At 42.5% G+C, this 18438-nt stretch overlaps 1 protein-coding gene across 1 annotated transcript; it reads left to right on the top strand.

The window, feature by feature from the left end:
• Positions 1 to 9716: 9716 nt before the first annotated feature.
• MED10 (mediator complex subunit 10) lies at positions 9717 to 16865 on the top strand. The gene is made up of 4 exons (XM_081132800.1): positions 9717 to 9915; positions 11077 to 11160; positions 14147 to 14249; positions 16310 to 16865. Exons 1-4 carry the CDS (start codon positions 9794 to 9796, stop codon positions 16406 to 16408), a joined length of 408 nt encoding a protein of 135 aa, XP_080988926.1. The 5' UTR covers positions 9717 to 9793; the 3' UTR covers positions 16409 to 16865.
• The last annotated feature ends 1573 nt before the right edge of the window (positions 16866 to 18438 follow it).

Genomic DNA, 18438 nt, shown 5'->3' with positions numbered 1-18438 from the left:
TTGAGAAGACCCACCAGATGGGTTAAGTCCCAGACCCAGATCTGGCACACATCACTTTTGCTCACATTTCTTAGTATCAAGCAACTTCAAGCAAGCCTGGAAAAGGTGGACCAGCTGGGGAAGCTATGGGCCTGGCTTCCCTTCCATTTCTAAGGGAGAATGGATTCAAGCGGTCTCCATCACATGCATCTGCCTGAAGGTGGAGCTGCTCTTTTAGCCTCTAGCTGATTTGCTACCTCTGTAGGAAAGGATGGGTCCCAGATGTGCCAGCATTCTGACCAGGGAGTTATAATTCTGCCCAAGGCAGTAAGTGGAGGCTTCACTGAAATGGAAGAGTGGGTTTCCCCAAGTATGGGACAAAAGTGCAAAAGAGGACTGCCAAGCAGGAGAAGGAAACCTGTGAAGGTGGGGAGGCAGGGACTGCAAGGGTCCAGCCAGGCCCTCGGGTGCCAGTCAGTGGGAGGCAGTTTTAGGCCCCTGATAAAGACTCAGTGTTCATTTTGAGGACTGGGAACTCTGAAAGGGAAAATGAGGGCTGAAGCCTAACCTCTTGGAGGATGAATATTTCCAGACTACATATTCAGTTCCTCTGAGGGTCTCACGGCTCTCCCAGGGGCACATGCACCTGCTCCCCTCCTGCCCCACCCACAGAATTGGGGTCTTGTAATGGAGTAAATATGTGGGGCATGTGAATTGGGTTATGCAGAGAGAGATTTAAAAAATCCTGCTGTGGACAATTGAGAGATGTCAGAAGATTTTAGGTTGAGAAATGATATAATCAGTACAGTTTTGGAAGAAAGAGCCAGTTTATGCTACAAGAAGTAAAAGATGGTTTTGTGCATATTGCATTTAAGCCAACAAAGGGAACTGGATTTGCCAAATGCCTTCCACAGTCCAGGTGCTATTCTGGATGTCTTATACATTGATAGACATTACTTTTATTTCCAGGGAGAGAAAATTGATGTCCAAGGTAAATCAAAATGTGGTGCAAGTCATATAGCAAAGATGTGCTGGGGCTTTGTCCCTTCCTGGTCATACCTAATTCCATTTTTAGACAGTCAGAAGGACATAAGGAATACCACTTGGGGTCACTGAGGGCTCAGTGTGATGAAGAATCATTTTGTGGGAAGGTGTGATGCTGTAGGTCTCAAAGCTCACTTATAAATTATATAGAACACACACACCATTTGTTTACACTTGTTTATATTTTAAAAACACTGACCCTTTTGGCTTAACAAGCTAAATAAATTCAGTATTTACTATTGTAGAAGCAAAAGTCCTCTCATTTGTTTGTTGAGGTAAGGATATGGACTTTGAAGCCCAGTGGACCAAGATATCATGTCATCTCTGCACCAGCCAGTTGTGTGGCCTTGGCAGGGCACCTACCCTTTTAAGCTTCCATTGCTGCATTGAAATTGGGGACTAATCATACTTAGCCTGGAAAGTTGTTTTGACAATTATGTTTAATATATGTAAAATATCTAGTGCAACACTTGGCATTGAGTAGGCAGTCAGTAAATGGCCATTATTATGATTATGACTGTTATTTGTCCTCATGTGGTGCCCATGAAAATGTACCACTCAGATTCTGACTGCAAGGCCTGGAATTGTCCAAGGCTGCAATGCTCCACTCTGAAGCCTACTGCACTTTTTATCTGGTGGGCTGCTCCCAGCCAACAACTGAGTAAAGCAGGGATGCTAAAGCTTATTGATCCTGAGACCTGGGACTCACTGACGAGGGACTTGGGTTTGAGGACTTTGTAGTGGTCTTACCAAACTCCTTAGAACTAAACTATAGTCTCAGATGCTTCTAGCCTTCTTCCTTCCCTCCTCCCTCACTCTCTCCCTCCTCCCCCTTCCCCCCCTTCCCTCCCTGCTTCCTTCCTTCTCTCCTGCTCTTGGGGTCAGACCTATATCTTGGTCTATTAGTTCTTCCAACCTTTTCTGGTTTCTTCCTCATTTTCTCTAATACATTGTTTCCCCAAAAATTTCTTATATGTTTAATCTCATCTTGGGATCTGATTCTGAGAGGACCTGGACTAGTACAACTAAAGACATTTTCTAGAAGGTTAAGGAGGTTAACACTAGTTCTGATGTCCTGGGCATTAACAAGCGTGTCTGTTCAAGGTTGTGTAGACCTTGATCATATCCCTTCTTAGCTTCCATCTCCCTTACTGGAGAGTTTTAATATATTTTTACTTAGTTTTATAACAAAGTCTGCTCCATATTTGCTTATTTCAGGAGCTCATTGCTGGGTAGCATCCCAGTTATCTGTCTTTCTTGATCAAAACCGAAAGCAGGTGTTCCAGGTCCAGTGCACATTGATTTTCTGCAAGGTAAGACTTTGTTTTCTGGATCATCACAATTAGAAGAGCATACTTGAGCATTACTCATTTCTCTTTGAAGAGTTTAAGACAAACTTAGACTTCAGCTGAAGGTCATTAACCTTTACTCAAGACTATGTTATATCAGGACGTAAGCAGAGTACTGAAGGTACTTGAAGTCTAAAAAGTTTCTATTTCTGTGTTTGTGTGCCTGAGTGTGTAATTGTTGAGTTAGATGTATTATCTTATGCCCATTTCTATGATGTTGTCCTGTCCCCTCTTGAATTTGTGACAAACTTTTCATAGAAACTTGACAGTAAAAGTCAACTGCACACTTCCGTTTTCTGATTGGTTCACGTGCCAATCAGTAGGCTTTACAAGTGTAATCTCATTGCGACTTTTAAAATCTTGTCAGAGTTTCATTACACAGATTTCCAAGGTGGAATCACAAATGTTGCATGTAAAAGAAAATAAGAAAGTTTACTGTTTTTGTTTCTCAATACTTATTAGTATAAACACAATTTATATTTTTTATTGCACAAGGCATGCCCTCTCATTGATATGTGAACTTACTAGAATGAGGGGTAAATCTAATTTTTTGAACATTCATGTCAGTGTGGCACTTGGGGAAAAACAATATCAGCATCCTCTACCAGCTGGAATTATCCTGCCTCCCAATTGTCTACTTAGGGAAATATTTTGGCCTATATTTGACCATCTATGGTGCAAATTATAGTAGCTTTCTTTTAGGGTTATGAAGAATAAGTGAGATAATATATATAAATTGCTAGATATTGTCATCAGTATGATCATGACCATCACCATCACCATCATCATCATCATCATCAAAGCAACAGAGTAACATCTTCCCTCTGCTAGAGCTGCTAATGTGCTGAAAATCAACAAAGTGAAAAGCAGAAACCAGCTGTTTTGCCCTCTTGGCAGGATAGCTGCATTGTTAAAAAATTTAAGCTGAATCTGGTTCTCAGAATAAATTAGAATGAATGGCAAAAAGATGTTCCAAATGGAACCACTAAGAGACATGAGTGCTGATGGAGCAACAATAATGTGAATGAAAAAAAACCCAACCCACCTCCAGATTCCAAGGTCACAAAGATTTAGAAGTTAGGAAATTTCCCAGTGGCAGATCATGTCAATGGAGGGAAAACAAGGCAACCAGGTCTACAGTCAGCAGAGCTCTGCAGGTTTTCTGCACACAGAGACCGAACAGGTACAATTTCTGACTTGCTGGAATTTTCCAGCCTACTTCATTTACATTTGGAGCCTGGGGTGTTAACATTTTAAAATGATCCGTACAAACAAATCAACAGTACTTAAGATGTTAAGTAAAGGGAAAGCAGCAACTACTTAGATGTTTAAGGAGGAAAAGGGTAAATTTCAATGTAGATTTCAGTGGGTTTTGAATGCTTTTGGTTTCAGCAGAGAACAATAGTCAGTGGAGCAATAATTTTGGACAACTGGAAGATAAGTGATTTAGAAATGCTTTTAAAGTGCTGTGCACTCAGTGGATCTCAATGGCTCCGTTTGGGAAGGGATCAAAGGTCAGACTTTAAAGCCTCAATTTCTGTTCTTACTCTAGCCAATGCAAATAAGAGGTGAGGGGGAGGAGAAAGTTTATGGGAACAAAAAATAACCAGAGCTGGTGTCTAATCACAAGTCACAAAAATGTAGGGACTGGTACCGTAATTGCATTCATTATGACCTGACACAAATGTCCTGCAGTCACAATGCAGAATGGGGGCTGGTGTTTCTGAACAGAAGAGGAAGGTTGAATTGTGTCTCCGAAAAAATATATGTTAGAATCCTAATTCTCAATATCTGAGACTGTGACTTTTTTGGAAATAGGGTCTTTGTAGATATGATCAAGTTAAAATCAGGTCGTCAGGTCATCAGGGTGGGCTCTAATTCAAAATGACTGGGGAAAAGGGGAGAATTCTGAGACAGACACATGTGGGAAGAAGCCATGAGAACATGCAGGCAGAAACCTGGATGATGATTCTGCAAGCCAAGGTACTCCAAAGGTTGCCACCAAACCACCAGAAACCAGGGGAGAGCCCTGGATCAGATTCTCCTCAGTCCCAGAAGGAACCAACCCTGCCAACACATTGATCTCAAGAGTTCTGGCCTCCAGAACTGTGAGAAAATAAATTTCCATTGTTTAAGCCCCTTGAGTCTGTGACATTTTGTTGCAGCAGCCCTAGGGAATTAATACAAGGGTAACATAGCAGACTCAGGATGACTGTTACTGGGCAGGAAAAAGCAGCAGTGCAGACATCTCCATGTAAGCTTTTCTTTGGCCAAACTGCACTCAGAACTGGCTCTTGCAGGCTATACATGCAAATACTGGAATGGACAGGAACAAGTCAGTAAATGCTGGAAAAAACCACAGGAGACGGGTACGGCAGATGGGGCCATAATTCAAAACTGCCGAAGAACCCATTTCTCTTAATTATTTGGAAAGCAAGTTGCTGCCAGGTTCTGTCCCCTCAGGAAAGAATGCCTTCCTGAGGAGTTACAGTCATAGTGGAAAAAGAGGCGTTTGGTTTCTTTTAGCTTCTTCCTTTGTCTCCTTTCCCTGTAGCCTTTAAATAAAAAACCACTTATTGAGACAGTTTGCATATACTTGGGACTCTGAGAAATATATAAGTTTAGATTCCTGTCCTCAAAATGTCTAAAATATAGTTGCTTCAGTATAATAAAAATAATTTTTAATGACAATTCAGGAGGTTCAATGCCAAAATAAGGGCAGACAGTAGCAAGGATGCAAAGAATAGCCCAGTGCTGCTCACTCCCAGGACTGCCTCTAAGCTGACTGGTACTCTTGTGTAAAGTAACTGAATGACCGGGGTGACGGTTGCATTATTAAGTCCAATGCCTTCTGCAAGCGTTTAGTATTTATTCTTCATTAGATTTAGGAAGTTTCTTTCTGTTCTTAGTATTCTCAGAGGTTTCTTTTTAAAAATAATCATGAATTAGGTTGAATTTTATCAAATGTCTATTTTTAAAACCTACTGGAGGTGTTTTTCTTCTATATTCTTTAATAACTTTATTATAAAATAGATTTTATGATGCTTGACCATGTGTACAGTCCCAGGAAAAGCACAGTAGATCATTATCATCTGTTTCAATATGAAGTGTAACAGGTTGTATTATCTGAAAACAGCTTCAATAAGATTTCCCGTTTTACCTGCTCTCCTGACAGCGTGACTCGCTTCTTCCACTGGCAGGTTGAGTTTAGGTTCCCTCTCTGAAAATCTAAATGTGGCCTGGCTCTGGTGGAAGTGACATGATGGGACTTCTAAGGCTAGGTCATAAAGGCAGCCCCCCCTTGGCCTGCTTCTGAAACCCAGTCAGGATGAGGTGAGAAATCCCCCAAAAGCCTGCAGAGAGGCTGACGCGGAGGGGAACCCTGGTCTCCAGCCTGCGGTCCCACCGAGCTCCCAGCTGGCATCCACTATCAACGTGGCAGCCAAGTGAGTCAGCCACCTTGAAAGCAGATCCTCCAGCCCCAGCGAAGCCACCTCCACCGATGTGACGAGGAACAGAGGCAAGCTGTGAATGCCATGCACAGCCTACGTGGCAGATTTGGGAGCCACAGAGAGGACAGTGACTGTTATAAGCCACTGAGTTGTAGGGAGGTTTGCTATGTAACCATAAGATAGCTGGCACACGATATTTGATTCCATTTGCTTATGTTTTATTTAGGATTCCTGCACCCTCCTTCAGAAGGAAGATTGGATTATATTTTGTTTTCTTCTTTTTTCCCCACCGTACTTGTTATCTGCTTTTCACATCAAAGTTATACAACCCTTTAAAAATGAGCTAGTATGTGCTCCCTTTTCTCCTAGTCTCTAAAAGCATCTGGGTAAGTTTGAAATTATTCTTTCTTTAATGTTTGATTTAAAAGAGACAATCAAATGTAGGAAGCTGTCAGGGTTTGATGCCTTTCATTTCTTTAAAAGAGATTTTTGTCCACTGACCAGTTTACTGAAAGGTTAGAGTCTATTCCAATTGCCTAGTATTTCCTAAGTTAATTTTTGGTAGTTTCCTAGAAACTTGTCCACATCTTTCAAGCTCTCAAAATATGAATGTCAGGTTTCACAGTGAATGAATTATGTTGCCCATTCAATTATAATATTGTTTATTTTCTCACTCTGCCTCCCTTATGGGACTTGCAAAAGTATATATATTTGGCTTTTCAACTTCTCTCTGCTGTTCATCTTTCTAGCTTCTGAGGGTGGAAAGAAAGCTAGTGAAACATTTTTACTTTCATCAGTATGTGTCTTTACTTTCATCACTCCTTTCTCTGGATTGCTGAGCTTTGGATTTCTCTCTTGCTCCTTTATTTTTCTTCTTGAGTTGAAGCCCTATCTTATTATTTCCAGGCTATTTTCCCTCAAAGGATCACTTTAGAAACAAAGCTGAAGTTTGATAAAAAGTGCTTGTCATTCATTTCCAAATATTTTACAATTTCCCCTTTAATTGAAATGGCCATATAATGTATCAACCAAATCAAGACACTTTTGATAGTGAGTAAAAGGGAGTGCTACTAATAATTACACCAGGATGACAACCTTCAGTCGAGTCTTGCCCATACAAATTCATAGGTATGCACACCCATAAATTATTTTAAAGATGTGTTTTGGTTTTCAAGTGTGTGTGTATGTGTATAAAAAGCAAACAACTTCATTGATGTCTACTGTAGTTACATTGAAGTCTAAAAATCTGGTCTACATGAGAATTTAGAATTAGCTGAAACTAACTTTGTGGTCTAGCTTAATGGTCAAATTTTATAAATATTTCAAATATGGTTGGAAACAATCTGTTTTCAGGCTTCACTCTTTCTCACAGATCATATTTATTAATCATACTATTCAAGTTTTCCGTTTTATGTATTTTTGGTCCACTTGATTTATTATTTTCTGATAGAGGTAGTCCAAATTTCTTGTTATGATTATGGATTTTGAATGTTTCCTCATAATTTGTTAACTTTTGTGCTTCATATAAGATTATGTTGTTACTTGCTTCTAGTTTGATATTAGTATATTATTTTGGTGAACTTTTCCTTTTATCACTAAAAAGATGTTTTTACATTTTCATTAATTTTTAATATTATACACTTTAACAACTTTCTTTTGGTTGCCTGGCGTATCTTATTCTATTTTATCCCTTTATTTTAACCTTTCTGTATGTTTGCTTTAGGCGTACCTTTGAAAACCACATAGCTAGACTGAAACAGCAAGAAGACAGAATACTTCCAATCTGAGAGAGTCTCTTTTTTAAACAAGTAGTCAAAGATGCTTACATTAATCATGATCACCAACATATTTGTCTTCAATTCTTTCATCTTATTTTGTGCTTTTTTTGTTTCGATGCTGTTTCTTTGTTTCACTTATTCTCCCTTTTTCTTACTTTCTATCTAATTGTTTTCTGTAGCCCTCTCTACTAGTTTGGAATTATATATTCTAGTACAGAGATAACCTTAATTTTAAAAAAATGTATACTTAATAAAACATAAGTTACATCAATATCTATCTCTTTTTTCCTTATGAAATTGAGAAAGACTGTTAATTTCATATTCTGATCTTTCCCCAAATATCTTTTATTTTTTTGTCAAATATTTTATTTCCACCTGGTTTTAAAATTCTCCTGAAGTTGACTGTCATTAAAGTGGGAGGGAGGTATTTTATCTGATATTTCTGTGTATTCAGAGTGGGAACAGAGACTTCCCATGTCAGTTCTGTTCACTGATTGAGTCCCTGATTCAGTAAGTTTGAAAAATAACTTGCCCTGGGTTCCCGTTTCTGGTAAGAGCTATAAGAAGCTCTGTAGATTATTTAGAAAAGGAGCTCCCTTGTTTTTCCTAAGATCCTAGGAACAAAAAGTATAGATGATGAATATTATAATATTCTGTAAAAGTGAAATCACTCTGGCTTGAGGAATCCAGACAGGTTACTGTAGGAGCAAACATTGGTTAGTCCTAGAAGAATGAACAAAAAAGTTTCTTAAGTGCAAGAGTGATGTGATCAAAAGGGAAATTCAGTTTACTAAAAGCTTAGTGAAGTAGGAGAGGTTATTCTTTGTTTTGTTTTGTTTTTTTAAAAACATGAACATGGTTTTAATGCATATGTCTATTTTATAAAAATAACTGATGCAGGAAATGTAAATGATGCTTCTATTCTTTCCTAATAATTTTTTTTAAATTTTTAAAAAAATTTATTATTGTTTAAAATATTACAGATGTCCCTTTTTCTCCCCAATGAGGTTATTCTTTGTTGATAGGGGAACCCTATGGGTGCTACTTTATTAGAGTTGGCACAGGAGGCAGGTGTCTCACTTAGGAAGGTGGAAGGAATTAGGGAGGGAAGAGCTGAGTGGGAGACCATCTCCCTCTTGAGAAAAGCAAGAGTTCGAAGAAGTGGTGGCTAACTGTATACAAGAGGAAAGAAGGGAAGCTGCCCTCAAGGATTCCTACTGAGGGGCAGGGAAACTGCCTTTTTTGGGTCCCTCATGAAAACATTAGGATTTTCATCCAGGTGGGTGTTTGTGAAGAGGCTGCATTGTATGGAGCATGGGGGCGGGGAGTGACCTTGGTGGGCCCGGGGCATGTAGCAGTGGAAGGCCTCAGTTGTGACATTAGGCTTTATGTCACGGTGAGTCCTCTCGGCTGCTCTGCTAATTTATTCATTTGGGGATGGCAAATCACTACTGGGAAAGTCACAGGTCTGAAGACCAGCCTGAGCGGCCTTTCGGGCCTGCTGGGTCCTGCACAGCAGCGTAGGAGCGTGTGAATGAGAAGCCTTTGCACCCGAGCAACCGCCATCTGAAAGGTCGCCTAAGTCAGGGAGGCGGGGTTTCAGGGGTCTTTTCCGATTTCATTATACTTTTATCTGTATTGCTTTAATTATTTACAACGAGTCCTTGCAATTTGAATATCCAGGAAAAAATGTCATTTTAATTGTGGGGACAAGCTACTCTCTCCAAGCCGTAGGCGCTGTGCTTCCCCCTTTTCCTGTTGTTACCTCCTCTAACCTCACGTAGCTGTCAAGTCTCCTTTTCCTGATTTTTACGGACGTGAACTGAGGCTCAGGGACAACGGAACTTGCTCAGGGCGAGGGCAGGCAAGGCGGGAGGTCGCGGGTCCTCCCGGGGGCCCCTTGCGGCCCTTCCAGCACGCTGGGGAGTCCTGATGACTGACACTTCGTTGTCCGCTCACGTGTGCGGTTTAGGGCTGTTGGGGCGGGGCCGATCTAAAGCCCGCCCCTCTCGCGCCCAGGCCCCGCCCCCGAGGCGCTCCAGGATCCAGAATTCGCTCCGGACGGCCTGCCCCGCCCACCATCCAACCCCCTCCTCCCGCCCCCAGAGGAAACGGAAGTGGTGGTGCTCCCGGGCGGAAGCAGGAAGCGGCGGAGCTAGGAGACGCCGGTGGCGTTGCTAACTGTGGGGCAATGGCGGAGAAGTTCGACCACCTGGAGGAACATCTGGAGAAATTCGTGGAGAACATCCGGCAGCTCGGCATCATCGTCAGCGACTTCCAGCCCAGCAGCCAGGCCGGGCTCAACCAAAAACTGTAAGTGGCGGCCCCAATTCGCGGCGTTTTCCCGGGGCCTGCGCGGCAGCGTCCGTTAGGAGAGCCGGGATGGGAAGCGGGATCGGAGAGCCGGGTCGGGGAGCGAGGGCCGGGCAGAGAGCCACATCCTCTCTCCGGTTCTCTTCTGGGCCTGGTCCCTCCCGGACTCCTGCTCCAGGCTGTGCGCCCAGAGCGGTCTCGCAGCTGCCGCCTGTTGCCGGCCCTCCTCCTTGCTGGGACCTTGAGGGCCCATTTGGAGACGTTATCATGCCGGACAAAAGAGTGTCTGTCCTGGGGCCCCATCCGAGGGAGTCAGACTTCATTATCTCAGCCTCTCCCTGTGCGCTTGTGACTCCCAACGTTTCCTCCTGAACTCTCCGGGGAATTCAGAGCCTGTCTGTCCCCAGAGGGGAGGCGGGCTTCACTTGGAGTGCACTGAGTGGGCCCTGGAGGACGAGGGCTGCGCACACCACCTGCTGCACAGGCCTGAATGTGGAGAAATTGGGGGTTGGGGCGGGGAGAAAGGCCGCAGACTATTTATTAACTAGTATTTTTTTGGCAACAGGTGTTGTGCTGGCCCTAGTGCTGGGCCCTAGGATGGGCAAAGGCAAACACGCAAATAGAGTGCTTTGGAGAAGGGCTCACAGCTTTATAGGGGGCATAGGCATACAAACATATAATTGCAACCTGGCGTTACATATCCTTTGCAGTGGGACTAGCCGGATGATTTAGGAAGGCTCCCTAGGGGAGCTAAAATTCAACCAGGCAGTGATGGCTTTCTTCCCTTCAGACTTTGAGGATGGGTGTTTAAGCTGGAGTCCACTGCCCTGTGTGTTCTCTGAAACCCACTCGTAAAATCACAGTGCACATCAGGGTGATTGTTTTTGAGAGAAGGTTCATATTTTTCATCAGATTCTCAAGGAGGTTGGTTCCTGTCCCCCAGTTCTGGCAATTTCTAGTTTAGAAAGCAAACCAACAAAGATCTGAGGGTATTCTGTAATTCCAAACCCTTGGAATTCTGTAGGTAACCAAAAAGTTCTGTGCTATGTGTAACCCCTACCTGTAGAAAAAGCACTTTTGTGGAACCCTAGTTGGCCAGGTGGGTGGTGTTCATGGTATCATGCAGTTAACCAGATGCCCCATTTTTGCCTTTTCCCCCAGGAATTTTATCGTGACTGGCTTACAGGATATTGACAAGTGCAGACAGCAGCTTCATGATATTACTGTACCTTTAGAAGTTTTTGAGTAAGTACCATTTCTGATACTCATTCAAGTATAATTCTCATTTAGTTGTGGTATAATGACTGCTTCATTCATGTTTGTTTTAGTTCCTGGTATGTGGTAAGCACAGTCCGGGTGCTTAGGGATATGCCAATGAAGAAAATAGACAAAAACGCCTGCCTTCATAGAGTTTTATGTTCCTATGGGATTAACAATTTAAAAATATCTCAGTATGGTATTGTTGAAAAAGAGTTACTTGTGAATAAAGGCATGTTAAATATGAAATATGGAAAACCTCATAGACTCTCAAAGTTTTGTTTAGACAGAAGGATAGCCACATAACTTCCCTTTTAACTTAAAAAAGAGAAAAAAGAGGTTGAAAGTCTTAAGTGGGTTATATTTTAAATTAAAAAAAAGTTATAGCCAGAAACAACCTGGAAAGTAATCTGGTCTGGTGCCTCCCATACAACCCTGACATTGCTAGTTCTGGGAGGTGGTTATATATGCTCTGTTGGAAAAATAGGTTCTTAGGCCAACTAAGTTTGGAAAGGCTGTTCATGGTTTTCTGCAGGAGGTTATGTGTGCTTACCATAGTCATAGTCATGGCCCAGAGAATGCATCCATGAAATAAACTTTTTAAATTTTTTTAAATCCAGATTTTATCACACTGGTTTGGTTGTCACACTCCTGATTTCACAGGTGAAGGAACTGATAAGTAACTGCCGTGGGCTATTTACGAGTCAGTATCAGAGTTAAGATTAAAATCCTGGACTTGTCCTTCCTCAACCAGGGCTACTTTCTCTGTGACAAGAAGCTTCTCCCTCCTGGACCTGGCTCCGATCTGCAAGAGCTTGCTTGTACATTTTGCAGTAAAACTGCAAATGAAAACCACCAATTTCCTTGAACCGTAAAGGAAAAGCTATTGTTGTTTTACATCCCCCAAAGTCAGAGCTACAAGTCCAAGTAACAACACAGCTCAGCAGCTATCCACAAAGATAAGACACTCAGGCTGCAGTTTTCATGGGCTCGGCTCCATCCTCGCCTGTTGGCTGTGGTGTCATGTTTTCTCTGCATGTTCTCAGTCGGCCCCACTGAGTTCTCTGGCTTCAGGTGGGAGGAAGGTCATGTATGTGAGTTATAGCTCTGGACTCGTGGATGATGGTGCCGGTTTGTAAAGTGTGGGAAGGTGGAGGCTAGTTTGCCTTCCTCCTGAGTGTGTTCTGGTCATGACTGTGCAGAATGGGTGTATTGACAGTAACTGCTTGTATCTTTGAAGTGGGGCAAATGAGGGTGAGATGATGGGGAGAGATAACTGAAGGACAGTGGGAAGTGGAGCCTCAGCCCGCTCAGCGCCAGCCTCAGCGGAGGGACAGAAGGGACAGTGGAGACTCACCTGGGGTATTGGGAATGAGGTGGCATCTGGGCTCTAATAAGCAGTGCAAACTGTCAGTCAATTTTGCATGAGGTAGAAGGAGTTTCCAAGCCCACAGTCGCCTTCTCAGGACACACTTGCAGACACACTGACTGTAACAAAGATAAGATGTCAGCCTGGGCACTTCTGTCCAGCACTTCCTAACCTCACATGGTGGGTGTGTTGGCAGAAGTGGGGTTCAGCCCTTGGGTTCTAGAAAAAGAGGCCAATCTGAACAACATTGCTGTTGAATGGTTGTTTATTTAGGACACTTGAACCTGTAAGGTGGTTTCTCTTCTCCAGAAATGGATGGGTTTTGTTTATAATTAATCATAATTCTGCTTCCTTCATTCCATCATTTCAAAAACATTGCAATAAATGGAATTTCTAGAACTTGTGATTTATTAATATTTTGCTGTCTGTCATAATTAAAGCCCAGTTTTTATGCCATTAACAGTAACTTGACAGCGCCTTTAATCTGAAGTGATAGTTTTTTTTGCTGAAACATTAAAATCCTTAAGTCAGACTTAGTGTGGCAGTGGTAGTTTTCTTCTTTGTAATGAATAGCCCAGGTTAGCTGAGTGATAGAAGGTCTATGGGGTGCAGAAGGAGATAGCTGCCTTCCGCTGGTGAAATGTGCATATTCATCTGGGCAGTATTCTTAATGAAATTTTGGGGATAATGAAGACATTTTGGGGACAAGTGCTGACAATTTCAAAAAACAATTTTATACTGTTTAGAAATAATTGAAGAGAATCTCTGTCTCTGTTAAATTCAGGTTGTTTAGGTTATTTAGTAGTATGCTCCCCCCACTTCTGAAATCAGTGGAATAGTTTGTAAAATAATTTTGGGGTGAGCAGGGACTGGCTGTCCTGCTTACAGCCCTGTCCCCTTCTTCCTCCATAAGCCCGAGGTCCCTCCACAAACGATTCCCAAAGGGACAGGGACCTGGAGTGTAGGCTACACCTTGGAAGGCTCTCCCTGGTTCCCCTGTGTTGCTGGGCCCAAAACCCTGGCCCACTCTTAGCTCTCTCTTATCAACAGCTTCCTAACCTCACACACAGGTAATTGTGAAGATCAGAAGGTAATGGTCATGAAGCCTTTGGGAGGCACAGATGCTATAAATGTGAAGTGTGGCTGTGGAGCTTGCCAGGTTTGCAAGTGATCAATACTTGATTTTATTTTATTTTAATTTTTTTAAAAAATATATCTTTATTGATTTCAGAGAGAGGAAGGGAGAGGGAGAGACAGATAGAAACATCAATGATGAGAGAGTCATTGGTTGAGCCACAACCTGGGCATGTGCCCGGACCGGGAATCGAACCCTGATCGCCTGGATCCTAGGTCGACGTTCAACCGCTGAGCCATGCCCAGCTGGGCAATACTTGATTTTATACGTCGTTCATGTTACTATAATAATGTGAGATCACATCATCTATCCTTGTGTAAATGAAGAAATCTTAATTTACCTGGTTTCTGGACACAGCTTCTTCTGAACTGGCCATGTGAAGTTATATATAGCTAACTTTTATTTTCTGTAAGAAAACTGAGAATAGATGTTACCCAAGAGAGTGTTAATTAGGTGTTTCCTGTTTCCAGATACATAGATCAAGGTCGAAACCCACAACTCTACACCAAAGAGTGCCTGGAAAGGGCTCTGGCGAAAAATGAACAAGTTAAAGGGAAGATTGACACAATGAAGGTAAGGCTCCTAAACAGAATTTAATGTCAGAGTGTAAAGAAGGCCTTACGAAGCAAATTTGGCTAGTCGACTGTCATTCTTTTCTATAGTTCTTGGTACAACATCAACTATTTTATAGCATTACAAAATTGAGATTTCTGAGTTGTGCACCAGGTGGTAAAAGAGTTAAATACCAGTGAAGCCTTCTGTGGGGACTTCTGTAATCGTGCTGCTTTAGCTTGGAGCAGCCTTGTCTTTGTTTTCCTTTCCTTTGTCCGTGGTGGTCTCCAGTTTCTGACTGCAGACTCTCTTACACCATATCCCGTCACGCAGTTCTCCACAGAGAATGTGCTCTATTTCTTTGCTGTGATATGGGTCGGAAAACTATGCATCTACAACACGCAATATGCTGTTTTTCTTACTTAAATTTGCTCAGATATGGTTCTGATTGGAGCATGTGTGGTTTGGTGTTTCCTCTAATTGGATGGCGCCATCCCTTTCCTGGACTCTCATTTCTGTTGGCTCATACAATGAACCCTCCTGCCTCTCCACCCCATTTCTGATTCTGGCCCAGCCATGCTGGTCTCGTTTCCGTTTCTGGGGTTCAGCAAACCCTTTCCTTCCTGTTCATTTTCATGTGGTCCTTTTTGTTTGGAGCTCTTCTGTGCTCTCTGTGCATTCTGATTGTCCTTTGGGGTTGTTGTGTGTCACCTGCTCAAAGGCCTTGGGGACCTTGGGGATGAGCCTTTCCCAAGCCTCTTTCGGAGAGCGCCAAGGAGGACTCCCTTTCTTTTTCTCTGTTCTGTCTCCTTCATGTGCCTTACACTCCAGGATCTTGGGGTGCGAGTGTTCCATTCCTGCCAGCACCCATAGGTGGGCTCAGTGGGTGTCTGGTGTGACCTCTTAGGGTCAGATGGTGCAAAGAGTGAGCAGAGAGACACTCAGGATGACAGTGATGGGTGTCACATATGTAAGGTCGCAGGGCTTCCCAATGTGCCCCCAGGAGACCTGTACTGATGATGGGCAGTGGGCCTTGGAGGTAGCATTTGCTGTAACTGTTAGTGTGGCTTCATTTCTATTTTGTCAGCTTGGGACTGAGATGCTGTTGAACTTGGTGTCACCCTTAGAACATAATATAGGTTTAATCAGTAGTAAGCTGTGGCTATTTGGACTGTTTTGTGGTGAGTTGCATTGTCCAGCAGAAATTGCCTCTATATGAACAGGGCTGTGCTCCATGCGTGTTCTGCTCGGTCCTGTCACCCTTCTGTGCGACTCTGCCTGTGGGTGATGCAGAGGTTTCCCATTGGTGGTACTGCGTGGAGACTGTGTGGTTTATCTTCAGTTTGCCTCTTGTCAGCTGGTGTCATTCTCTCCGAGACCTGTGTAAGTCACTGTGCAGTTCTGTGGTCTTTTGCCCAGTGGGTGTGTATTGTAGTGTTGGAATACAGTCTCCTTTGAGAATGTATTCTTAACTGTGCAAGTATTATGTCTTTGTTTATATCCACAGTGCTTCTTCCTGGTGTAGCTTATAAGAAACGGTTTTGAGATGCTGATAGGTACTTAGCTGACTTTAAGACTGATGTGAAATGAATGTTGTGCTGATGAGTAGGGTCAGGAAACCATGGCATTTGGCATAAATAGGTTTCCAGGTGCTCTGAAGCTTTGATTGAGCTGTTTGCACACAGAGAGTGTGATGTGGTTCGAGTCATTAATTGCTTAATTAAGTATTATTTGAAGATTCCTGTTATGAGTGCTGTGTGCAAAAGTCATTTCTCCCTGTGTGGCTGGCTCCCTGTAGGAGGGCCTGTTTTCACTTGGAAGCAGGCAGGAAGAAGTTGTACTTGAACGGGAATTCCTCTCTCAGGTAGTTCTAATGCACCTGTAACGTAGTTGCAAGTGTTATTTGCAGCTGGTTCGGCAAGTGTTGCATCAGTGGCAGTGAGCAGGCAGCAGTGGGACATGGGCTTGCTCAAGGGCAAAGCAGATTCTTCCCTGTAGAAGGACGGGGGAGGGGGGGTAGTCTTTAACTTGGGTGATGGGTCACAAACAAGACTATTTGACAGTGACATTTTTCTTCTTAGAAATTTAAAAGCCTGTTGATTCAAGAACTTTCTAAAGTATTTCCAGAAGACATGGCTAAATACCGAAGCCTCCGAGGGGAGGACCACCCCCCGTCCTAACTTCACCTTCCCTCTGTCTGAGCATCCTACTGGTCCTGTTGAATCGCCATGACCTTCAGGCAGCCTGTGGACTCAGTGGCCTCGGGGACAGCGGGGCCTAGAGGGCTTTGCAGAGCTGTACTGCTAGTGGTCTCCTGTTTTCAGAGGGCTGGTGAGCGCACATCTTTGAGTGCAATGCATTTGATCCTTTATGGCAGAATTGTCTTGGAAATATTAAATATGATAGGTAAAGTAAAAGGTTTTAAAAATTTTACCTAATGCTTTTCTGTTTGTATACTTTTCTGTTCCATTTTATTATTGTGTCAAAGAAAACTAAAAAAAAGTTTAATATGAGAAGTATTTGAATTGGTTTTGTATTTTATATTTTCAAGTATAGTGCATAAAGAACGCATTCAATGTAACTGTTTCTGTGGATTTCAATTAGACATAAGCATATAATAAAGTCTTTAAGTACTTATCTGACTTATTCCATGTAATTATTTTACAACATTTTTACAGTATAGTACAGTGTATCTTGTAAACAGTCAGTTATTACTTCCCCAAAGTGTAATATTCATACAGCTTGTTCTCCAGGCATCTGGGCAGGAAAAACTAAAGTAAAATGCAGAGTTCTGATTTCCCCACAGCCTGCTTCACAGGGAGCATAGCAAATACTGAGGAAGGCGATTTAGGGGAACTATTGAAGAACATTGCAGACTGCTTATGGCTTGCAGGGGGATTTTGATCAACTGCACAGTCTGACTCAGCAGGTCCTCATGAGCTCAGGTCATTCAGCTAACAAGGGACAGAGTTGCGCTTGCACCTGCACAGGCACAAGTCCGGCCCCCTTGGCCCTCCTGCCTCTTGCACTCAGTCTGTCACTCCCTATTGGGTACCTACATGGTTCACAATTTTTTACTACTACAAAATACTCATCTCTGTTTATACACTTTCCTCCACTTGTTCAGTGATGATTTAGGATAAATTCCTGGAAATGGATCATGGGATTTACACTTGTTCTGGGTTGCCGTACTCATTTTCTATTGCCCTCAAGCCCTGAAATAACGAGGTGTTAGTTTCAAAGGCACATGTTCATATATGGGGAACATCAGTAGTGTCCCCTGGTGGTTTATCAATTATCTTCTTATCAAACAAAAATACATAAATGGCTTGTCGAAGTATTACTGTTGTCAAAGATGACACAGATACTGACTACTAATAAAGTCGCATGGTAACCCTGAACAACCAGATAGCCTTCTCTGTTTCCTGCCACTCACTTGGACAGAACTTACCCATCCTTCCAAGTGACAGAGGTGTCATTGATCCAGGAGGGAATGACAGAATGTACAATGCTTGGTTCTTTAAAAACTCAGGCAATGTTAGGGGGCAGCTGTCCTTTTTAAGTGTGCCACAAACCTAAGGAAAGAGTTAAATACGTTTGGCTGTATAAATCTCAAAAAACAAACAAACCCCAAACTAATGTAGTTACAAAAACAAAATAAACTCCAAAGACAAAAAGCTAAGAAAAATACTTATACATATGACAAAGGGCTAAATATCTACTGTACATAGAACTCTTAACACTAAGAAGGAAAAGAAGCCAAACTTCTGGAAGAACAGGCAGGTGTTCATCGTTCCATTGTTTATAATAGGAAAAAAAAGAAAGAAAAGAAAAAGGTAGTAAGTTGAATGTCCATAAACAGTAGCTTAAATTATGGAATTCGATACAATGATTAAAAAAAGTGAAAGAATAAAGAAATTTTATATGTAATGATAAGGAAAAATTGCCAAGATATATTAAGTTACTAAAAAACAAAAAGCGTTAAGGGTCTACCTATGGTAATTTGTATGCAAACTGGAATGAGTGTTTCTCCAAGGTGACCTGCTGCTTGCGGTGGAACCACTGGGGAGCTTATTAAAAATGCTGATTCTCGGCCCCACTCTGAGGATCCTGCACTAGAGTTCTCTCCTCTCCTCAACTTCTAAACAACACACTGCAGCGCATTCAGTGTTGGGTTCCTCAGGGGCTCTTTTTCATTGGGCACCCTCTC

The sequence above is a fragment of the Miniopterus schreibersii genome, assembly GCF_964146895.1.
Source record: "Miniopterus schreibersii genome assembly, chromosome: 3".
NCBI classification, from domain to species: domain Eukaryota; kingdom Metazoa; phylum Chordata; class Mammalia; order Chiroptera; family Miniopteridae; genus Miniopterus; species Miniopterus schreibersii.
Note: the sequence above shows the minus strand (reverse complement) of the source record. Positions and strands in the feature narration are given on the sequence as shown.